General features: G+C 44.1%; 1 protein-coding gene across 3 annotated transcripts in view; it reads right to left on the bottom strand.

The window, feature by feature from the left end:
* Window positions 1-24,946, bottom strand: part of LOC144611886 (metastasis-associated protein MTA1-like) — a 120,290-nt gene that overhangs the window by 43,391 nt on the left and 51,953 nt on the right. For all 3 annotated transcript variants that reach the window (XM_078431217.1, XM_078431216.1, XM_078431218.1), the window contains exons 4-10: window positions 22,631-22,708; window positions 19,519-19,675; window positions 17,372-17,435; window positions 15,399-15,516; window positions 10,576-10,678; window positions 8,165-8,264; window positions 5,358-5,546 (exon numbers count right to left, since the gene is read on the bottom strand). In XM_078431217.1, the coding sequence (XP_078287343.1) occupies window positions 5,358-5,546; window positions 8,165-8,264; window positions 10,576-10,678; window positions 15,399-15,516; window positions 17,372-17,435; window positions 19,519-19,675; window positions 22,631-22,708 (809 nt within the window). The remainder of the gene's footprint in view (window positions 1-5,357; window positions 5,547-8,164; window positions 8,265-10,575; window positions 10,679-15,398; window positions 15,517-17,371; window positions 17,436-19,518; window positions 19,676-22,630; window positions 22,709-24,946) is intronic.

A 24,946-nucleotide genomic window follows, 5' to 3' on the forward strand; every position in this document is an offset into this window, starting at 1 on the left:
AATTGGCTTGGTAAATGTAAAAATTGTCCTTAGTGTGTGTAGGATGGAGTTAATGTGCGGGGATCGCTGGTCGGCGCGCCAGGGCCTGTTTCCGCACTGTATCTCTAAACTAAACTAAAAGCTCTAAAAGCACATCATTTCACCACTATTAGTGAAGTGCCAACCTATTCTGAGTGCTTGGGTCTTCGACTATGACTTGAAACCAGACCATCTGACTTTGATGTCAGAGGATTATAAACCGAACTTAAATACACCCCTTCACATACTCAAAACCACTCTACAGGCTAAAAGATTAACATTTTGGAACATATTTATATTGCTGAAATATTTTTAGTGGTGGGGATACTTATAACAGTTCTCCACCACTAGAGGTTGCTAAAGATCACTAAGTCCCGAGCTGTGGCAGAATGTACAGGAGTCAGTTGCCTGCATCCTTTATTTGAGCTCATCGTCATAGAACGTTTTTATGCCAAGCATTAGGGCTTATCTAAAACCTTCCAGTGTTTTGTGACATATGCAAAATTTTAAATTATTCCAAAATGAAGTCCAGATTATTTAAGGAACATGGAACTGCAGATGCTGGTTGTTAGAAGAGACACAAAGTCCTTCTTCAGACTCTGGAGAAGGATCCTGACCTGAAACGTCACCTATCCATGTTTCCAAGAGATGCTGCCTACTAACATGCTGAGTTACTCCAGATCTCGTGCCTTCTCCAGATTATTTAAGTAATTTTACAATTTTTTTGCCCCAACAGTAACCCCAAGATGACTTCCTTTAGTATGCCTTAATACATCAGTACCCCTTAAAATCACAATAGGCAATAGACAATAGGTGCAGGAGTAGGCCATTCGGCCCTTCGAGCCAGCACCGCCATTCAATATGATCATGGCTGATCATTCTCAATCAGTACCCCGTTCCTGCCTTCTCCCCATACCCTCTGACTCCGCTATCCTTAAGAGCTCTATCTAGCTCTCTCTTGAATGCATTCAGAGAATTGGCCTCCACTGCCTTCTGAGGCAGAGAATTCCACAGATTCACAACTCTCTGACTGAAAATGTTTTTCCTCATCTCTGTTCTAAATGGCCTACCCCTTATTCTTAAACTGTGGCCCCTTGTTCTGGACTCCCCCAACGGTAGCGCAGCGGTAGAGTTGCTGCTTTACAGCGAAGGCAGCGCCGGAGACTCAGGTTCGATCCTGACTACGGGTGCTGCACTGTAAGGAGTTTGTACGTTCTCCCCGTGACCTGCGTGGGTTTTCTCCGAGATCTTCGGTTTCCTCCCACACTCCAAAGACGTACAGGTATGTAGGTTAATTGGCTGGGTAAATGTAAAAATTGTCCCTAGTCGGTGTAGGATAGTGTTAATGTACGGGGATCGCTGGGCGGCACGGACTTGGAGGGCCGAAAAGGCCTGTTTCCGGCTGTATATATATGATATGATATGATATGATTGGGAACATGTTTCCTGCCTCTAATGTGTCCAACCCCTTAATAATCTTATATGTTTCGATAAGATCCCCTCTCATCCTTCTAAATTCCAGTGTACACAAGCCTAGTCGCTCCAGTCTTTCAACATATGACAGTCCCGCCATTCCGGGAATTAACCTAGTAAACCTACGCTGCACGCCCTCAATAGCAAGAATATCCTTCTTCAAATTTGGAGACCAAAACTGCACACAGTACTCCAGGGCCCTGTACAACTGCAGAAGGACCTCTTTGCTCCTATACTCAACTCCTCTTGTTATGAAGGCCATGCTTCCTTTCAGTGACTGATGCAATAGGGCACCTAGATCTCGTTGTACGTCCCCTTTTCCTAACTTGACACCATCAGATAATACTCTGCCTTCCTATTCTTACCACCAAAGTGGATAACCTCACACTTATCCACGTTAAACTGCATCTGCCATGTATCTGCCCACTCACACAACCTGTCCAAGTCACCCTGCAACCTCATAGCATCTTCCTCACAGTTCACACTACCACCAGGTCCATACTAATTTTGTTGAATGAGGAGCCTCAAGAAGCCAATGCACTTTCAAAACCAATTGAGTTAAATTTTAATGGCATACTGTAACCAAACAAAAAACTACAATTGCTGGAAATGTGAAACAAAAAATGGTGAAAGAAACAGCTGTTTAACATTCCACATTGCTGGAGCGGCTGAGTTTTTCCAGCATTCTATTTTTATAATCATGTATATATTGGTGTTTCTAATAATAGGTTTTCCTCTTTCCCCATGGAAGATAGAGCTGTTCTGGTCTTTGGCAGAATCTCCATTTCTGTGCTACGCTGAAGGATCACATTTAAATCGCAGCTAAAAGGCCAGACCATAGAATTGAAAGAAAAATGGTGAAATGGTATATAAAATTGGCCAGTACTGACACAAAAGCAGAAAGAAAGAGTAAGTTATGTAAAGTTGGAAAAATCAAGATTGCATTCCGCAGGCTGCAAAGTGCCTTGACAAAGATAAGGGTCATCGTGTAACAGAGACGCACAGAAAGTGCGAGCAAGACTTGGCTGGCGAATTTAAATGACAGACAACCGTGGGGACTCTGGTTACCCCTGTGCACCAAGTGCAGTTGCTCTGGGAAGCAATCACCAAATCTGCATTTGGTTTCTCCACTGTACAGGCAGCCATCAAATGCAGCACACTAGATTGGAAGAAGTGCAAGTGAATTGCAGCCTTACCTGAAAAGACTGACCGGCTCCCCAGATGGGGGAACGGTGAGGGGTAAAGGGTGGGGATGGAGAGGTGGTGGTGGGAAAAGAGGTTAAAAAAACAGGTGTTCGACCTCTGCCGTTGATTGGGAAAGTGCTATAGCAGTTGTAGGCAAGGAAATAAGAACACAAATGGGAGTGATCCGTTTTACTCCACAGGGAGTACAAAATCATAAGAATAGATCGGGTAGATGCACAGAGTCTCTTGCCCAGAGTAGGTGAATCGAGGACCAGAGGACATAGGTTGAAGGGGAAAAGATTTAATAGGAATCAAATGGGTAACTTTTTCACACACAGGGTGGTGGGTGTATGGAGCAAGCTGCCAGAGGAGGTAGTTGAGGCTCGGACTATCCCAACATTTAAGAAACAGTTAAGACAGGTACATGGATAGGACAGGTTTGGAGGGATATTGACCAAGCGCAGGCAGGTGGGACTAGTGCAGCTGGGACATGTGTGGACAAGTTGGGCTGAAGGGCCTGTTTCCCCGCTGTATCACTCTATGACTATGATCCCTTCAAAATGCTAACAGGGAAGGGATGGTGAATATCTATTTAGTAATGGAATCTTTTCAGAGCTGGTAGAAATTGGGAAGGTTGATCCATTGAACATATGAGTTTGAGGGCAAGGCTCGCTGGTCATTGCCACCGCCATCCAGAAATACCAGCAAACAAGGGGAATTACAGACCAGTTAGTCTAACATCAGTAGTGGGGAAAATGCTTGAGTCAGTTATAAGGATAAGGGGGAAGTCTTTTAGGAGCGAGATGAGAAAGTTGAGAGTGGTGAATCTGTGGAATTCTCTGCCACAGAAGGTAGTTGAGGCCAGTTCATTGGCTATATTTAAGAGGGAGTTAGATGTGGCCCTTGTGTCTAATGGGATCAGGGGGTATGGAGAGAAGGCAGGTTACAGGATACTGAGTTGGATGATCAGCCATGATTATGGACAGCAATGGGAGAAAAAATAGAACAACTTTTTTTTCAGGATTGAGATTGCTCTGACCATCTCAATAGACAATAGACAATAGGTGCAGGAGGAGGCCATTCGGCCATTCGAGCCTGCACCGCCTACTCCTGCACCTATTTTCTATGTTTCTATGTGCTGTGGGAACCCACCCATGGAAGACGGAACCCAGGACCACCAAACAAGACGATGCTGAAGACGTTGATGGAAGACGCACATGTAGAGACAAAAGAGGAGCTGGCCAGCTGTGTGGAGGACAGAGATGTGTGGGGCGTCCATCACCGTGCCCGTCGGAAACCAGCACCACTGCGTCGCTAATATTTTCAACAATTTTAATTACATTAATTAAAGTTTGAGGGATGGGACCAGGGGAAGCTTGTTCTTGCTCATTTTCTTTCCACAGATGCTATGCGACTTGCTGAATTTCCCCCCCCCCACCAACATATTCTGTTCTTACTTCAGATTTCCATTATGTTTAAATTTTCTTTCACAATTAATCCCTACCCAGTTCCTTCCACACAAAGCCAACACTGACCAATTTGCCCCCATGTGACACACCACACACACCAGCTGATATTTCACAACCCAGTGCCGGGCAATAGCGATTTATAATTTTTTTTAAAATTGATTTAAAATAACAAATGGTTCAATCAATCTGGATTTTTCAGGACTTCCATAAATGAGACACTTATGCAGTCGGTCACACCCAGTAAAATCCATGCCATGGAACAGCTTAAAAGTGACACCCCTAAATATTGCCTGCTTACAATTCCAAGCTCTACTCCCTTATCATGTAACTCTACAGTGTAAATGGCTCGATTGTAATCATCGATTACACCGTGCAGGCGGCACAGCGGTAGTGTGGCTGCCTTACAGCACCGGAGACCCGGATTCGATCCCGACCACTGCCTGTACTTTCTCCCTGTGACCATGTGGGTTTTCTCCGATATCTTCAATTTCATATGTTGAAAAACTGGAGCGGCTAGGCTTGTATACACTGGAATTTAGAAGGATGAGAGGGGATCTTATTGAAACATATAAGATTAAAAAAGGGGTTGGACACGTTAGAGGCAGGAAACATGTTCCCAATGTTGGGGGAGTCCAGAACCAGGGGGCACAGTTTAAGAATAAGGGGTAGGCCATTTAGAACTGAGATGAGGAAAAACATTTTCAGTCAGAGTTGTAAATCTGTGGAATTCACTGCCTCAGAAGGCAGTGGAGGCCAATTCTCTGAATGCATTCAAGAGAGAGCTAGATAGAGCTCTTAAGGATAGCGGAGTCAGGGGGTATGGGTAGAAGGCAGGAACGGGGTACTGATTGAGAATGATCAGCCATGATCACATTGAATGGCGGTGCTGGCTCGAAGGGCCGAATGGCCTACTCCTGCACCTATTGTCTATTGTTTCCTCCCACACTCCAAAGACGTGCAGTTTTGTATGTTAATTGGATTGGTATAAATGTAAAAATTGTCCTGTGTGTGTGTGTGCGTGTGTTAGTGTTAATGTTAATGTGCGGGGCTCGCTGGTCAGTCCAGTCTTGGCCAGCCAAAGGGCTTCTTTCCGTGCTGTATCTCTAAAATAAACTATGCGTTGTCTTTCTGCTGACTGGTTATCACGCAACAAAAGCTTTTCACAGTACCTTGGTACACGTGACAATAATCTAAACGGAAACTGATACTCACAAAGTCTTGTCGAATGTCACTGAAATCCTTGCCATATTTTTCCAGAGCCTCCTCAAACAAGTTTGCTTCAGAGGCCGACCACTCTTCCATTTCATCCCGGCAAAGCACGGGTCCTCCCTGAGGCACCAAGGCCGAAATTGCCTTTGACACATCATAGTTATTTTTATGTAATGTATCCATGGAGTGAAACTGCAAGGAGACACAGGTGAAGTAAATATCAGAGCGCCCATCCAAAACAGACAAGCATTGTACACTCCTATACATAAGACAGGCACTTAAGCAGTCAGTCACACCTAGGGTTGCCAACTTCCTCACTCCCAAATACAGGACAAGGTGAGTCACCGCCCCGTGCCCCACGTGACCTCACCCAGCCAGCGGCCACGTGCTCCCACTCCACCAATGGCGGCTGCCATTGGTGGAGCGGGAGCACGTGGCCGCTGGCTGGGTGAGGTCACATGGGGCGCGGGGCGGTGACGTCACCCGTTGTCCCTTATTTGGGAGCGAGGAAGTTGGCAACCCTATTAATACAGGATTCGGGCAGTCCCTTACGGGACAAACTAATTTGGACCAAAATACTGGATGTCCTGGCTAATATGGGACAGTTGGCAACCCTAGTCACACCCATCACACACATAACAAGCGTTGGTGGCTGGGGTGCGTAAACCTATATCCTTGACCAGCAAAACACAGGGACAACATATTTCCACACACAAAATTAGTAACACAATGTCAAGCACGTAATCGAGGTACAACAGCAGTAGAAACAAAACCAAAGTGAAATGACAATGAACTAATTTTCTACAAGACCAGAAAAATGGACTAGAGTACCAAATGATGAGGAGATTTGACGTTATAAAACCATTTATACTCGAATCAAAAGACTGACTTTTGTGTTTTCAGGCTTAAATGAATTATTTGTTGGATACCATACTGACATCAAAGTACAAACACATTTCATTTATATCTTGTGTTTGCGCAGTGAGTCCTTTGCAATCTACAGTGAATCTTTCAAAACAGGAATAAAAGCAAGAACTCAACAAAAGGATGCAACCATATGGTAAACCCTTGTGTAACGTAAACATACATTTGGATAGCAATAGAACAACTTTTTTTTCAGGATTGAGATTGCTCTGACCAAATCAATAGTCAATAGACAATCGACAATAGGTGCAGGAGAGGCCATTTGGCCCTTCGAGCCAGCACCGCCCTTCAATGTGATCATGGCTGATCATTCTCAATCAGTACCCCGTTCCTGCCTTCTCCCCATACCCCCTGACTCCGCTATCCTTAAGAGCTCTATCTAGCTCTCTCTTGAATGCATTCAGAGAATTGGCCTCCACTGCCTTCTGAGGCAGAGAATTCCACAGATTCACAACTCTCTGACTGAAAAAGTTTTTCCTCATCTCAGTTCTAAATGGCCGACCCCTTATTCTTAAACTGTGGCCCCTTGTTCTGGGCTCCCCCAACATTGGGAACATGTTTCCTGCCTCTAACGTGTCCAACCCCTTAATAATCTTATACATTTCGATAAGATCTCCTCTCATCCTTCTAAATTCCAGTGTATACAAGCCTAGTGTGCAAGCCTAGTATACAAGCCTATCTCGAATATGAACACTTACATAAAAGAATAAGGAACGGAGGGCAGAGAAATAGAGTTAGAGAGTGCTCATAATAAACAATATAACACAGCGTTCTGGCACTCAGGATTTGGCAATATTCATCACCTCACCGTACTTGTGCATATGACAAACTTGACTTGACTGAAGTTTCACAGGGAAAACACACCAGAAGACAAGTTTTGCAAGGTAGGATCGTGCAAGCGGCAAATGATACGAGCTGAAGAATTGGGTTTCTGAAGCTAACAACATAGGACAGTAGGGGAAGGACTGGCGATTGACGTTTATCAATACAGATGCTCCCCGGATTACGATGCTTCGACCTGCGATATTTCGACTTTGCGATGGCGCAAACGGCAGCAACCCATAACGAGCCACAGCTCACTTCCGGCCACACGATCAGGTGTATTAAATGCATTTCCACTTACAATATTTTCAGTTTGCGATGCGTTTCTCGGAACGGAACCAATCTCCAAATCAAAGTATTCCCTAATCAAAACTGTCTTTACTGGAGAATTAATTTTCTTAATTCCAGCTGGAGAATTTATCCACCCAGTCAATTTGACAACTAGTAGCAATAAACATTTTTCAGGGTCCACCTTCAAAAATGTACATGCCTCGCAAGCGGTGTGTCATCACAAAGGGTAGAGTGTGATAAGCCCATTTCAGTGACCTCCATCTCCCAGAACAGAGGAAGGATCCCAACCCGAAATAATCACTCTTTTTTTTCCACTGTTGCTGCCTGGTCTTCTGTGTGTTTTCAGAATTATCCAGTTTTCATTTCTGATATCTATCCCTATAGTTGTTTTTTTATTCAACAATGCATTTCACTGTACCTGGGGACATGCAACAATATAGTATCATTCAGTTATTTTTATGGAGCTCAAGAGGTCTGATTCTCACTGGATCATGACTTTCATGAACATTGGTAAAGAGACTGTTAGGTTATCAGGGATAAGGAAAAGAATTCAGTCGATCGAAGGTACCAAAGCAGCACAATGGCAGTATGTTCAGACACAAAGAGGGTCAGTGGATGTCACAGTTAGAGCGGGCATGGTGGTAAGTATTCACTCCTTTTTAAATAGCCTTTAGACTTATTTTTTACATTATCACATAAAACCACTTGATAAATTAACCGTTTAAGTGCGCTGCTACAAAACAGTTGGAATCCACGAATGTTTCCATTCTTACCAACGTGATATCTCTAGAGGCAGCAGCGGCACTCATGTGCAAACTTGGTTGTCGTATAGAGCTACTGCAGTCTAAGGCCCGAGCAAACGTCCCAACAGATCTGCAAGAGATGGAGGGAGTGAGATAGTAATCAAACGGACGGCACGTCTACTACAAACAACTATTATATCTCTCCTTCAAAAGCGACACAACTCCACCCAAGCAAGTGAGTGATAACTCGCGCAATATATGAAGACCGAAGGTATTTATTTCACAAAATGCTAGAGTAACTCAGCGGGTCAGGCAGCATCTCAGGAGAGAAGGAATGGGTGACGTTTCGAGTCGAGACCCTTCTTCAGACTGAAGAAGGGTCTCGACCCGAAACGTCACCCATTCCTTCTCTCCCGAGATGCTGCCTGACCTGCTGAGTTACTCCAGCATTTTGTGAAATAAAAAAATACCTTCGATTTGTACCAGCATCTGCAGTTATTTTCTTACAATATATGAAGATGACCATTCCACCAACATAGGGTAACACTGCAGGAGACAATGATATGTTCCTTGTTAAAACAATCAAATTAGCTGCATTATTTGCCATCACGCGCTGCTGGAAAGCATAGCTAAATGGGAAATTATTGTATCTGTACCTATATTTGCCAATTAAGCCATTCTAAATGCAGGACATATGATGGTCAGGTAGAATTTTTCCTTCAGGGTTTACGTTGGCTGCCCAAAAGAAGAGGCAAGTTAGGGATGGGTCATGCAGCTACAAGCCCCACTTTTGCAAGAGGATGCTCTTTCGCTAAAAACACCATCATTGCTGTAACGGCTTCCAAATGGCAACTGATAAAACATATCATCATCAATTAATAGACCTTGCAATTGGAGATGGTGTAGGAAACAAACTGCAGATGCTGATTTAAAATCAAAGGTAGACACAAAATTTAGAAGGATGAGAGGAGATCTTTTCGAAACGTATAAGATTATTAAGGGGTTGGACATGTTAGAGGCAGGAAACATGTTCCCAATGTTGGGGGAGTCCAGAACAAGGGGCCACAGTTTAAGAATAAGGGGTAGGCCATTTAGAACTGAGATGAGGAAAAACTTTTTCAGTCAGAGAGTTGTAAATCTGTGGAATTCACTGCCTCAGAAGGCAGTGGAGGCCAATTCTCTGAATGCATTCAAGAGAGAGCTAGATAGAGCTCTTAAGGATAGCGGAGTCAGGGGCTATGGGGAGAAGGCAGGAACGGGGTACTAATTGAGAATGATCAGCCATGATCACATTGAATGGCGGTGCTGGCTCGAAGGGCCGAATGGCCTCCTCCTGCACCTATTGTCTATGGTCTATAAAATGCTGGAGTAACTCAGCGGGTCAGGCAGCATCTCTGGAGAGAAGGAATGGGTGACGTTCCGGGTCGAGGGTCTCGACCCGGAACGTCACCCATTCCTTCTCTCCAGAGATGCTGCCTGACCCGCTGAGTTACTCCAGCATTTTGTGTCTACCTTGCAATTGGAGACGACAGTGCAGTTCCCCCACCAAAATGTGACATGGGCACACACTCTTGCCTTATTTATATCAATTTCCGTCAGGCTAACACCAGCACACAGAGGTGTCAGTGCCAAATTAAGCCATTAACAAGAAATAGTTGAGGCAGTCCAATTGTTCCTCATGCCTACTTCTCTTGTCAATAACACTTACTGACCTTAGGGTGATTATATTTCTACTCAACTCATTCCTGAATGGCTGACTCTTCATCCTCTCCCCCACTCTCCCCCCATTGCAGAGGAACAATTATTCAAGCATCTACCCTATCAAGTCCCATACAGTTCAATGAGACCACCCCTCATTCTTCAAAACTGTGGGCCTAGTCTGTTTAATCTCTCCCCATCAGATAATTCTCCAACACAAATCGAGCTAGCAAACACACCCTCCATCATAAGCACATTCTTTCTCAAACAAGGAGACCACACACGCGCACAATATTCAGATACAGTCTCACGAGAGCTCAATGGCAAGATTTCTTTACTCTCGTAATCAAATCTTTCTGTCACGGGATACCTTTCTAATTGCTTGCACTATCTGCATAATTAACAAGTATAAGGCTACTGGGATCCCTACAAACACCAACATATTTCAATCTACAATCGTTTTTAAAGTAATCTAAGATTTGTGTTTTTCGTACCAATGTGATGATCTCTTATTACTTCACCACATTTTATTTTCTCTTTCATGCCCTCACCTATTCCCTGAGCTTGTCCATATCCCTCTGAAACCTCTTTAAATCCTTCACTCAACAAACTTGGATATAGTTTCCTTGCCACACCAATGAAAGCAGTGGCATCACTAATGTTTAATTGGGGTCATATCTCGAATCTTCAGCACTAAAGCAATGAATGAAAAAAGGTGGGTGCCACAAAACCATTCAGCTCACCGTGCAAGGACTAAAAACTGGTCTATCTGCCTGTCAGTCAGCGGACTGTCTGGGTCCCAGATTTTTACTTCAAGTTTTAACTGGTCTCTTTCATCTTCTTCATCTAAGGAAATAAAATAGTAAAGATCATGAGTTAACGGAAAGCCACAAACAGGACTAAACTCCACATCATGTCTGGAAAGTGCCAAACTAGATTAGACCCTGCAAGGAATTTGGTAAAGTGCAGCTTTTTGCTTTAGTACAAGTGCAGATGGTTTAGCATGAGCAACAGAGAAACAAAAAGGAATACATTTTTTATTTTCAAACAAGCAATACCTGACCTGCAGCATCTTTAATGCTAACAAATTTCGAAAGGTGCCAATGTGGCGTGATCTGGAGTGAGTACACCTCTAATTTCTTCCAAAGTAAAATCTCTGGTTTTGAATTTATGGCAATGCTCAATCATACCACTGGCATCAAAGGTATTTACTCTAATGTGTTTCATTTTTTCCATCTTACTGCAAACCTGCTGAATTGATACAAAAACAGGGGTGCATATCATCTAAAGCTTACATCTTGATCTCCATTCTAGGCATTCTTGTTCTTCTTTGCAATTTAAAATATGGCAGAGTTCAAATTTTTCCCCGTTCAACGATTATGGTAGGTCAATTAGTGTTAGACCAAATGGGCCAAAGAATTGAACTGTAGAGGAAAGAATGACTGCCACATGGTCAGCATTTTATTGTGTGTGGCATCAAGGAGTCTTGGTAAAAACGAAGTCAATAGGCATCTAGGTGGATATTAAGTCGCAATTGTTCGAGTCGTAACGGTGGTGCAGCGGTAGAGTTGCTGCCTTACAGCAAATGCAGTGCCGGAGACTCAGGTTCGATCCTGACTACGGGCGCCGTCTGTACAGAGTTTGTACGTTCTCCCCGTGACCTGCGTGGGTTTTCTCCGAGATCTTCGGTTTCCTCCCACACTCCAAAGACGTACAGGTATGTAGGTTAATTGACTGGGTAAATGTAAAAATTGTTCCCAATGTGTGTAGGATAGTGTTAATGTGCGGGGATCGCTGGGCGGCGCGGACCCGGTGGGCCGAAGGGCCTGTTTCCACGCTGTATCTCTAAATCTAAAATCTAAATCTAAAAAAATCAACACGCAAGACGATGGTTGTCCTTAATGGAGGTCAATCATCCCAGCCTTCGACCAGAAACTTTAACCTTTTCTCCACAGTTGCTGCCTGACTCCTTAGTACCTAATCAGATGTACAGCACTTTGGTCAACGTGGGTTGTTTTTAAATGTGCTATACTAATAAAATTGACTTGACTTGACTTGAATAATTATAGAACTTTGTTTTTTAATTGAATAATAGAGTGGCAGGGGAGTAAAAATTGTCAGAGGAACAACTGCTGGTTAAGGACCCATGACTGTAACTTTTATTATCAAAATACAGTAGTTAGGACATGGGGGTGAATGATAAAACTTACTGATGTGCCAGCAGCAGCATGTGGTCTGCATGCAAACAAATTATTTTATAATCTACTCCCCATTATCCAAAAGTGGTTTATTTGAGTTGCTGATCAACTGCCAACCCTTTGTTTTGTCCTGTCTAAATAAATTGATTGCATTTCTTGAAGAGGTAACTAAACGTTTGCCAAGAGCAGTGTAGTTGAAAGTAGTCTACATGGACTTCAGTAAGGCCTTTGACAAGGTCCAAAATATGAATCTCAATCCCTTGGATTTATGAAGAGGATGTAAGAATTTGTATAACCCAAGTATTAACATTATTATCTAGTCAAAATATTGAAAAGCCAGTGCTGGGTGCAATGATTGCTTAGTTTCATTGAGGATTCTTACCTCTACTTCATAAATAAAACAGTATTCAAGAAAAACATCTGAAAATCTAGTTGGGGTTCTTCCCCTCCTCACCCACACAAATGAAAAACATCTATATACTAAAACCCTTGTCTGTTTGTTTGTTCCTGAACTACAGCCAAAACAGTACACGATAGCACGACAACTTTAATAATAATAATAATAATGCATTACATTTATATAGCGCTTTTCAAACACTCAAAGACGCTTTACAGGGATTTCTAGAACATAGAGAAGTGAATAAATAGATAAGTAAACGAGCAGAAAAAGGAGACAGAAGGTGAGGTGACCTTCAGTGGTTGAAGGCAGTGCTGAACAGGTGAGACTTCAGTGATGTTTTGAATGTGGTGAGTGAGGAGGAGTCTCTGACGGTTTGGGGTAGTGAGTTCCATAGGGTGGGAGCAGCGATGGAGAAAGCCCTGTCCCCCCAGGATCTGAGTTTGGTCCGGATGGGGGGGGGGGGGGGGGGGGGGGACAGGAGATTGGCAGCAGCAGAGCGGAGGGTGCAGGTGGGAGTGTGCCTGTGGAGGAGGTCAGTCAGGTAGGATGGGGCCAGGTTATGGAGGGCTTTGCAGGTCATGAGGAGGATTTTGTACAGGATTCTCTGGGGGATGGGGAGCCAGTGGAGTTTGTAAAGGACGGGGGTGATATGGTCACGGATCGGGGAGTGGGTGAGTAGACGGGCAGCGGAGTTTTGAATGTATTGAAGTTTACTGATGATTTTTGAGGGTGAGCCATAGAGGAGGCTGTTGCAGTAGTCCAGACGGGAGGTGATGAAGGCGTGGATGAGGGTTTCTGCAGCTGTGGAGGAGAGGGATGGACGGAGACGGGCAATGTTTTTGAGGTGGAAGAAGGCTGTCTTTGTGATGTGTTTGATGTGTTTGTCGAAGGAGAGGGTTTGATCAAAGATGATTCCAAGATTCCAGATGTGAGGGGAGGTGGATACTGGGAGACCATCAATAGTGAGGATGAAGTTTTGGGTGGATTTGGTGAGCGTTTTTGGACCAATGATGATGATTTCAGATTTGTTGCAGTTGAGTTTGAGGAAATTTGATTGAAGCCAAGATTTTATTTCAGTGATGCAGTTTGTCAGTGTAGAGTGTGTGGTGGTGGAGATTGACTTGGTGGAGATGAGGAGCTGGATATCATCGGCGAAGCAGTGGAAGTTGAGACCATGACGGCGGATTAATTGACCAAGGGGGAACAGGTAGAGGATGAAGAGGAGGGGGCCAAGGACTGAGCCTTGGGGGACACCTTGGGGGAGGGGAGCGGTGGGGAATTTACAGTTGTTAATGGAGATGAACTGGTGCCTGTCAGAGAGGTAAGATTTGAACCAGGATAGGGCTGTGCCGGTGATGTTAAAGGAGGTTTCAAGTCGGGTGAGGAGAATGGAGTGATTTATGGTGTCAAAGGCGGCGCTGAGGTCAAGTAGGATGAGGATGTTGAGGTTGCCAGCGTCGGAGGAGAGGAAAAGGTCGTTTGTGATTTTGAGGAGCGCAGTTTCAGTACAGTGGTTGGAGCGGAATCCGGATTGGAAAGTTTCATACAGGTTATTGGTAGAGAGGTGGTATTTGAGTTGGGAAGCTACAGCACGTTCCAAAACTTTGGACAGAAAGGGTAGGTTGGAGATTGGTCTGAAGTTGTTTGGGGTGTCAGGGTTGAGACAAGGTTTTTTCAGAATGGGGGTGACAGCAGCGATTTTGAGGGATGGAGGGACGATGCCAGTGGACAGGGAGGAGTTTATTGTTGCAGTGATAAATGGAGAGAGAGCAGGAAGGCAGGCCTTGACAAAGCTGGAGGTGATGGGGTCCAGAGAGCAGGTGGCAGTTTTTATTCCTGTGAAGAGGTCAGAGAGGTCGGTGGTGGAGACTGGGGAGAACTGAGGCAGGGGTTGACAGGATAAGGGGGGGCAGGTGGTTTGAGGGGGAGCAGGTGCGTTGGTGGTTAAGGTGCTGTAGATGTTGTCTATTTTGCTTTGGAAGAATGAAAGGAAAGTGGTGCATTTGTCAAATGTGAATGATTGCGAGATGGTGTCCAGGGGGCTTTAGGCCCACCTTACTCACCGTCGTCCCTTTGGTGCTAATGGAAGAAGTTTCATTGAAATCGGTGTTATATTTTTTACGTTATTCACATTTTAAAGATTAAATTTATCTCCTAGGGAGGGAGGCGGGGGGAGGGAGGAAGGAGGGAGGATAAGGGGGGTTGAGGGGGATGGAGGGTGCTGCATTAATGCAGGATAGGTTTGGGTCCAACGGGTCCATGTGGTCTAGTATTCAATATTATTGGGCCTGGAAGTGAGCTTGACTGAGATTTAACTATGTATATGTGGATAGACACAAAATGCTGCAGTAACTCAGTGGGACAAGAGCATCACAGGATAGAAGGGATGGGTGACCTTTCGGGTCGAGACCCTTCTTCAGACTGAATCGTTGGAATCCCCGAGGTAGAAGATTGAGACACAGGAAAGCACCGAGAAAACAAATGTGGCTGTGGTAGTGAGTCTGGGTTAAAACATGGCCGGAGAGCAGGAGGAATCGCAAGGGGGGAGCAGCGAGAGAGGACGTTGCAGAACTCTCGCCGAAGAAAGGAGGAGAACTTCTTCAAAGTAGACATACCTTGAGGAGAATTCAGTGGAGCAGACAAAATGTTGTAGGGAGGAACTGCAGATGCTGGTTTAAACTGAAGATAGACACAAAATGCTGGAGCAACTCAGTGGGACGGGCAGCATCTCTGGATAGAAGGAATGGGTGACGTTTCGGGTCAAGACCCTGCTTCAGACTGAAACCGTATAAGTGGATATGGGACCAATTGAATGGTGTATTCTTGCGCTCATACATCGGTTTGGTCTCCCTTATCCAATTTCACTCTTGGAATCCTATACTTGAGGGACGCAACAAGGACATCAAACTAAACTTTAAACCCTCATCAGAATAAATGCAAAACTTTAACAATACATCGTCATACCCACCTTCTTTGAGCATATCAGGGATATCCGCTTGGTACCTGGGCCCAACACGGATCTCACCTTTATCTGCAAGCAGAGTTTTCTGTTGTGGATCATAAACTAGGCAATAAAAAAAGGAATCCTGAAAAAAAAAAATAGGAACGGTCAGTCAGAATGCAAGCCCGACATCAGAATATCTCAGAGGAACAAGACTGCAGATGCTGGAATCTTGAGCAAAAATAATATAATAATAATAATAAATTCCTTTATTTGTCCCACACCGTGGAAATTTGCAGTGTTACAGCAGCAAAGTGGATAGCAAGAGACATTCATTATAAATAAAAATGAGATAAGGACAATTGTCATCATTTACTGCGTTTTTTTAAACTGTTACTGTTAACTGGTCTGCTGGGAGTAGCGCTGGTTGATTTTAGATTTAGATTTAGAGATACAGCGCAGAAACAGGCCCTTCGGCCCACCGGGTCCGCATCGCCCAGCGATCCCCGCACATTAACACGATCCTACTAGGGACAATTTTACATTTGCCCAGCCAATTAACCTACAAACCTGTTCGTCTTTGGAGTGTGGGAGGAAACCGAAGATCTCGGAGAAAACCCACGCAGGTCATGGGGAGAACGTACAAACTCTGTACAGCACAGCACCCGCAGTCAGGATCGAACCTGAGTCTCCGGCGCTGCATTCGCTGTAAGGCAGCAACTCCACCGCTGCGCCACTGTGCCGTACTGAAGTCTCACAGCAGTCTCACAGCAGCGGGATGGAAGGACCTCCGCTATCTCTCCTTCACGCACTTGGGGTGAAGGAGTCTGTCACTGAAGGAGCTACTCAGTGCAGTGACAGTGTCCTGCATGGGGTGGGAGTCGTTGTCCAGCAGCGATGTTATCTTTGCCATCATCCTCCTCTCTCCCACCTCCTGTACTGAGTCGAGGGGGCAACCCAGGACAGAGCTGGCCTTCCTGGTCAGCTTGTCAAGTCTCTTCCCCTCCGCTGCTGAGATGCTGCTGCTCCAGCAGACCACTCCATAGAAAATGGCTGATGCCACCCCAGTGTTGTAGAAGGTCGTTAGGAGTGCCCCCTGCATTCCAAAGGACCCGAGTCTCCTCAGCAGGTAAAGTCTGTCTGGCCCTTTTTGTGCAGTGCATTGATATTTTCGGTCCAGCCAAGTTTATTGTTAAGGTAAACACCCAGGTAAATTGTTCGAGATACTCAGCAGGTCAAGATAAAATCTTCCTTCTGCTGAATGAAGCTCATCAGCTCCAACATTCTTTCTCCATCCAGTGGAAAGGAGCCTCTAATTCTCTCAGTACTGCATTTAGATACACCTGCCACAGAGAACTACCAAGGTACTGAGTAGATGTTTTTAAGTATGTTTGCAGCAGTGATTTTTATCTTTATTCAGCCGGCATTCTATGAACAGTTTGTTTTAAGCCCTTAAATGTGATAGGTAAAAACTGAACTCTGACTGCAAAGCCATTCACAGGCAACTACCTACCACAGACTCATTGTGTCTGTGTGCATGCACTTGGCCACATGAATAAGTAGACCAGATGAGTAAGTGAACGTGGGAATAGCATACGATTATATAGGGTTAGGCTGATGGCAGTTGTCTACGTTAGCCCGAGTTACAGCGCAGTAATAGCTCCTTCAGAAGGCTTGCACGTGCCAACACTTGAGACAGGTCTTGTGCTTCTTCTCTGCAGCAGTCCCTAATAGATTTGTTAATAACGACGTCTCATTACAAAACACCAACTCGTATGCTTATTGCACAAGTGCCCCATATGTACTATACAGCCCACACACACAGGCTCACATGAAAGAGCATAAAGTTTAGGCCACATGTGTTTAAGGTCACTGTGCACAAGTTCGATGTCGAAAACACGTGTGGGTATGGCACACGTTCAGCAGAGAGAGAATTCAGCAGACGTTTTGAGCTTATGGACTTCCGAAGAGGGAAAGATGAAAGTAACAATAAATCTCACCTCTTTCTCCAGATATGAAAAGACTGCTTCGGTTTCATTTAGCAGTGTCACACTGCATTTACCCCTGCCAAGAAACAAGGAGACAACTTGTTAAATTTAAAAGCACAGAAGTAGGAAAAAAAAGACTCTTAGGATATAGCAAGTTCTTTTGCCCTAAATCATGAACGACCCAGTCAAATATGTCAACACAGTTATATCTTACCCATGTTATAAATACTGCCATTACAAGGGGATATTTTATTGTTTTATGGTACGTTGAAGAGAATTGATGTTTGTGTTGCTCACGGCCATATATCATCAGCCAGAAGGCCAGAAGATGTGAAATATTACTTTATCTGAGTTAGGAAATAATTTTTAAAAATCAATGTTTTTACTTGTCTCACCTGTTTCTGACAAATATAAAACAGTTATTTGAGACCAGGGAGCCATTTACCACACAGTAAGACAAACTATGTTATAAATAAATAAATAAATATATGAAATGGAAAAAAGTTATTGCATTACAAAATTGCAAAGAATGGCTTGAGAGTGAAACAAGAACCATATAAGAAATGTAAAACAAGATTAAGTTTAAAGATTAAGTCTGAAGAAGGGTGTCCACCTGAAACGTCACCCATTCCTTCTCTCCAGAGATGCTGCCTGTCCCGCTGAGTTACTCCAGCTTTTTGGGTCTATTTTAAGTTTAAGGAACATGTAGGAAAAAAATTACTAGTCAATGAAGTAAGCCAACAGAGTTTAATTTGTTCCTTTTCTGAGCCAGGTTGCTTTACATGAACGTTAATCTCATTACTAAAAATATTTTTTAATTTCTTAGTGCTGAAGTTGTTAAATAAGTAATATTAGCAAGGTGCAACCAGAAAATCAGATCAAAATTCTGCAGTCCTACCAGTCCTGAATGGTGATGGGCAATGACACGTGTAGGGGAGAGCAGTGGAATGAAGTTTCAGGAGCATTCCCACCCTCAACCAATTCAGGGGCCAGCCTGCAGGCACTAAACGGCTGAGGCATTCAGATAACAATATTCAGCCAGAAAGGCAAGAGAGATGAGTTATCCCAAGTTCACAAGTGAAAGGAGCAGAATTAGGCCATTCAGCCAATCAAGTCCTCTCCACCATTCACTCATGGCCGACCTATCTTTTCCTCTCAACCCCATTCTCTTGCCTTCTCTCCATAACCCCTGACACCCGTACCAATCAAGAATCTAAGAAAATAACTGCAGATGCTGGTACAAATCGAAGGTATTTATTCACAAAATGCTGGAGTAACTCAGCAGGTCAGGCAGCATCTTGGAGAGAAGGAATGGGTGACGTTTCAGGTCGAGACCCTTCTTCGACCCGAAACGTCACCCATTCCTTCTCTCCAAGATGCTGCCTGACAATAGACAATAGACAATAGATGCAGGAGGAGGCCATTCGGCCCTTCGAGCTAGCACCGCCATTCAATGTGATCATGGCTGATCATTCTGAGGTGCTGAGGTACCCCAGCATTTTGTGAATCAAGAATCTATCTCTCTATGCCTTAAAAATATCCATCGATGGCCTCCACAGCCTTCTGTGACAATGAATTGCACAGATTCACCACCCTCTGACTTAAGAAATTCCTCTTCATATCCTTCCTAGACAGGAGGACCTACGGACTAGATTCTCCTACTAGTGAAAAAATCCTCTCCACGTCCACTCTATCCAGGCCTTTCACTATACTGACTTCCTTCTGAGAACCCCAACATCACAGAAGCCATTTGCCAGCCAAAGGTGAGAACACTGGGTACAGCAACGGTTACTGGGACAGCCATTCAGCTAGCTGCAGTACAGAGACTTGCTTTCCAAAACTAGTGCACCACTAGATATGCCTCTCTGGTATAGTTACCAGTTGATGCCAGAGTCAAAGGGGGAGGCTGCCCAGACTGGTCCTGTAAATGTTATACAGGATGGTAACAGAGTTCAGTTTTCAACGACTCAGGAAAGTAATGGAGTATTGGCATAATGCACATTTTATCTTTTTACATAATAGTCTAGCTGCAACAAGAATTTCCGCCTACATCAAAAGGACTTGATATTTAAGCTCAGCTCCCAAAAGGAAGCATGCAGGTGGTATTCATGAACAAGGTTTGGCATTTTCACGTAAAAGTTGCACAAGAATTTGGTTACCTTATGTGCGTTGCTGGTAAAGACTCAAGTTGCCGTGATAGAAACAGCTCTCGATGTTTCAACTGGTGTTGCTGCTTTTCCGTCAACTGCTGTGGGTTGTCCGTTTCTGTTTCTGTTTCTGTTTCCGTTTCCAATTCCACTTCCTCCTCCAGCTCTTCTACAGTTTAAAAGAAAAGTTACATCGGCTGCTACTGCACAGCACACAGAGTGCTTGAAAGTGCAGGAAGAAACTGCAGATGCTGGTTTAAACTGAAGATAGACACAAAAAGCTGAAGAAGCCTTCTGAAGAAGGGTCTCAACCCAAAACGTCACCTATACCTTTTCTCCAGAGATGCTGTCTGACCCGCTGAGTTACTCCAGCTTTTTGTGTCTATCTCCAAGTGCTTGACAATGAAATACTGTGTGCACCTGAGGAAGATACCAGGGAGAAATACTTCACGGCACGGAACAAAAGACAAGAGCAAATCCCCAGTCAAGTTTGGAGTTTCCCAGTAGACATGAATGCTTCCCATCACTTGCCAGTTAGTTTTCTACAAATGATGGACAGAGTGAAATTAAACCAACCCAGGGCATGCTCATGATGGCACGCACTTCTTGAAATACAAGCACGGGAAATTTTAGACTAGAAGTGCAAGCTTGCTTCAACAAATACCTTCACTGGGGGAAGAAAATGCCACCACTGTTCGCTGATGCTTGTTAACCGTTTTATAATTTTGAAGGAATGGGTAGACTTATTAATAAGTTTACTAACTAGGGGATCGATTTGAATAGATGACAGAACCCATTCATCACAATAATTCATGGAAATAAAGCTGGACATTCATGACAGCTCCAAGATTGCAAAAAAATACCGATGCATACCATGTACAGGAATAAATTGGGATGAGCTTACTTTAGGGAATGTGATAGTTCTCGAGAGACAGCCACCAAACAAAGATCTCAATAACCTGAAAACGCATGTCTAACTGAAAGCTCTATTTCCAATATTCTGATGGATGTCCATAGTTAGATGAGAAACCTGTATTGCCCAGTTAAGATAGAAAACACTCAATTAAAATTAGCTACGTATGTGATGCAGTGTTTTTAATGCTATCACCAGCTTTAGAGTTTAAAATCCTATTCAAAGGGGGAATTTTTTTTAAGCCTTTCTTCCATAATTCATAAATTTTTGTTAGATCCTAAACTTCCTAAATATATGACACCACATAAAGTTTCATTTGGCAATGTAACAGGATGGATAATACAGGAAATAAAATAAGGAAGGGCTGACCTTGGAGGTTGTGCAAACGTTCATCTGCATCTAAATCATTTTACCCCTGGATTTGGTTCATGTTGATTCACTCACAGCCAGTTTGAGAGAAGTTAAGACGATCATTCCTCCCAACTGGATGCATTCAAGAGAGAGCTAGATAGAGCTCTTAAGGATAGCGGAGTCAAGGGGTATGGGGAGAAGGCAGGAACTGGGTACTGATTGCGAATGATCAGCCATGATCACATTGAATAGCGGTGCTGGCTCGAAGGGCCGAATCGCCTACTCCTGCACCTATTGTCTATTGTCCATAACACCACCCATCCCGTTTTCCATGCAGTGTACATTGGGACAAGCACACAGTATTTCATCTGTACCCCCCCCCCCCCCCCCCCCCCCCACATTTCATTTAGGAGCTCCAATCACAATCCAGACCAGAGATAATTTGTGCAGGAAGGAACTGCAGAAGATGGTCTACACCGAAGATAGACACCAGATGCTGGAGTAACTCAGCGGGACAGGCAGCATCTCTGGATACAAGGAATTGGTGACGTTTCGGGTTGAGACATTCCTGGAGAATTCCTTCTATCCAGAGATGCTGCCAGTCCCGCTGAGTTACTGCAGCGTTTTGAGTCCATCCCCGAGATAATTTAGCCATTCCTGGCTGCACCATTAGGATGCATCAGACTGAGGAATGGGGAGATGGAGTATACACAAAATCAGTCCGAAACTCAGTGAACGAAAGGTACAGAAGGTGGCGGCTTAGTTCTAGGAAGCCTATCTGTGATTTAAACAAATTGTGTTTGATGGCAATTTCAACTCCATATCTCAATATATTTAACCAATAAAAGTCTACCACACACAGTCTGAATCATTGTGAAGGCCAGTGAAGCACAGTTACGACTTCCAATTTTTCTTTCAAATAGTGTGCTTCCCGATTTCATTCTTAAAATTGCTTGCTTTTGATTCCTCGCTGGGACAAAGTTTTCCATTGTCACTCTCACAAATCTTTGCAGCATTTAAACACATTACCCGATCATAACTCAACCCCCTCAATTCAAGTGAATACAGGCCAGGTTTCGGTCATCTATCTTCATTAATTTAACTCTTAAATTAGCATCATTCTGGTTACCCAGAAATCAAATGAAGGTCAACTTCCTTCTTATATTGATAGCTCAGGGGCTTTTATTGTGCTAATATGCAATTTTAATTCCAGCAGTAAAAATACCGACATGCGAACAAGAAAATAAGGACAACGATGACTTTAGCAGAGCTTAAAACAGGCCAAGTGTTTTTTTTAAACTGTAGATGTTTATTTCTATTGAAAGGCGGGCAACAAGACAGGATGACAGAAAACAGTCAAGTTTTCCACTTTGAGCCAGATTGCATTGGTACAGTCATCAAAGAAGCACAAGGAATCTATGACATTTACGCTGAGGCAGATAAACAAGAGGACAACAAGACACATTCGGACGAGGAAGCATATTTACACTATGCGTGTTTAAATGATGAACTTTTGCAAACACCAGGCAAACAGCAGAAAAGGCCAGAAATTTACTTGCAAGGTGGATTGACAGGAAGTAAAAAGAAGCAAGTGCAGCAAACCCTGAAGGGCTACCCATAGGAACCCAATTTCTAGATCTATGCTGCAGGTTAATTCTAAAGCAAGACGAATTCCCCACAGATCTCGACAAGAACAGAATCCCATAGGGCAGACTTACATATCGCAGATACACCATGCCATTTTTGCAGATCCCATCTCAGTCTAATCGTTTGGTTCAGAGTAAAAGAAAACGTTGCCGCCATCTCCACATAAACCAAGCAATATCGCGGACAACTTGTGAGAGCTGACAATCTACTCACCGACTTTAGGCAGCGTTTCTTGTGGAACATCTGGGACTTCAGCTGATAGTGTCGGGTCACAATTATCCAGCTCTTGACCTGCACAAGTCCGTGAGAAATGAACAATTAACAAATCACGAAACACTATTTGCTGTTTTGCAGAAAGTCTGGTCTCGTACTTTAGTCAAACTTGAAATTGTGCGCTCAGCCTTGAAAGTGCAAATAATTCAACAGGATAGCCTCAACTTACTCTGGCGGTCCTGAAAGTAAGAACCTGAAGGGTTTTTTTTAAATGCACATACGAGTCTGGTTCAAAACCAAGTTAACAATTTGCACTTGGAAAACTTAGTTAAGTTCTTGAGGATGGCCTCAGAATATGCTCTACATGGATTGCACTACCAAGAAAGCTCCTCAGTCTGTTTGTGTTAAACGGGAGTGGAGGTGTTTTAGAAAAATAAGTTGAGTAACCATGTTTGCTGTTCTCATGTAGCATGCGGAGTTTTTATTGAAGGCAGCAAAAGTTACACACACTCACTGATAAGGGTCACACATAACAGTTAACCAAGTAACTGTTATGCCTGACCCTTACCAGTGAGTGTATGTAACTTTTCAAAAGAGTAAGCTTCCAGATAGGGTTGCCAACTGCCCCGCATTAGCCAGGACATCCCGTATTTTGGGCTAAATTGAGCGGCACGGTGGCGCAGCGGTAGAGTTGCTGCCTTACAGCGAATGCAGCGCCGGAGATTCAGGTTTGATCCTGACTATGGGCGCCGTCTGTACGGAGTTTGTACGTTCTCCCCGTGACCTGCGTGGGTTTTCTCCGAGATCTTCGGTTTCCTCCCACACTCCAAAGACGCACAGGTATGTAGGTTAATTGGCTGGGCAAATGTATAAATTGTCCCTAGTGTGTAGGATAGTGTTAATGTGCGGGGATCGCTGGGCGGCACGGATGCGGTGGGTCGAAGGGCCTGTTTCCACGCTGTATCTCTAAACCTAAAACAAAATCTAAATTAGTTTGACCCGTACGGGACCGCCCTTGTCCCGTATTAGTAGGGGTTGCCAACTTCCTCACTCCCAAATAAGGGACAAAGGGTGACGTCACCGCCCTGCGCCCCACGTGACCTCACTCAGCCAGCGGCCCACGTGCTCCCGCTCCACCAACGGCTGCCGCCATTGGTGGAGCGGGAGCACGTGGCCGCTGGCTGGGCGAGGTCACGTGGGGCGCGAGGCGGTGACGTCACCTTGTCCCATATTTGAGAGTGAGGAAGTTGGAAACCCTTCTTCCAGACTTCATGAAACAGTACATCTTAAAGAGAGAAAAATGGGATCGAGACAAATTATGCTTCAGCTTGCACAGAAGGTGTTTGCAAATGGATCAATCTATTAAATGGAAGTGGTCCTTTCCACTAGGACTTTGATACCATCCACTCAATAGACAATAGACAATAGGTGCAGGAGGAGGCCATTCGGCCCTTCGAGCCAGCACCGCCATTCAATGTGATCATGGCTGATAGCTGGAAGCAGAAAGCTCTTAAATTAAGAGCGGCAAAAACATCACACCATGTGGCTAACCCGTGGTATGGTTAGATTTGTACAATGCAAGGAGCTCATGGCAACAATACAGAACTTTCCTCAGGTCCTCCGCTCAACTGGCATTCAAAGAAACTTACTGGTGCATGTTGCTCTGGCAGTCATTCATTCCTCTCTTTCATCACTAAACTATAAGCCTTATTTTCACAAAAGGCAAAGATGGTTTGTAAGGTCTCTCTCTCTCTCTCTCTCCCTCTCTGTGGCAGTTTTTAATCTGTCAAAAACCAAGCCAGTCCTGCCATACTGCTTGGCAAACTGCCAGGTCTATCTCCAAAACTCCAGAGACATCATCACATGATCTCTGCCCGTGTAATCAAAGGGAATGCAATAAGAACACCAAAATAAGCTTCTCTGTTCCCTCCGAACAACAGCACCAGCTGCCAGGGGGCCTGCAGGCAGCCATGTTAAGCAGACAGAACCAGACAGATAAAAGCTTACAATTGACAAGCGACTAGCGAGCTCCAGATCTCCATCCCAAAACTAACCCTTTCGTTTATTAATAAAGGATAGGCTAGATGCAAGTACACATAACAGTGCTGTGACACCAATTGCCACCCTTTTAACCCAGTAATTGTGGGTAAAACAAAGCAATAATTCAAAGCTTCATCACCAATGACACCTAATGGTATCGGAAGCTGTTAATAAAATGACTTCTCCTGCCACAATGCTTTGGTACCGACCTGGGCTTTCATATTTATGGCTAAATCTAGTTTAGTTTAGTTTAGAGATATAGCTCTTCTGCCCACT

Source organism: Rhinoraja longicauda, chromosome 41 (genome assembly GCF_053455715.1).
Source record: "Rhinoraja longicauda isolate Sanriku21f chromosome 41, sRhiLon1.1, whole genome shotgun sequence".
NCBI lineage: Eukaryota > Metazoa > Chordata > Chondrichthyes > Rajiformes > Arhynchobatidae > Rhinoraja > Rhinoraja longicauda.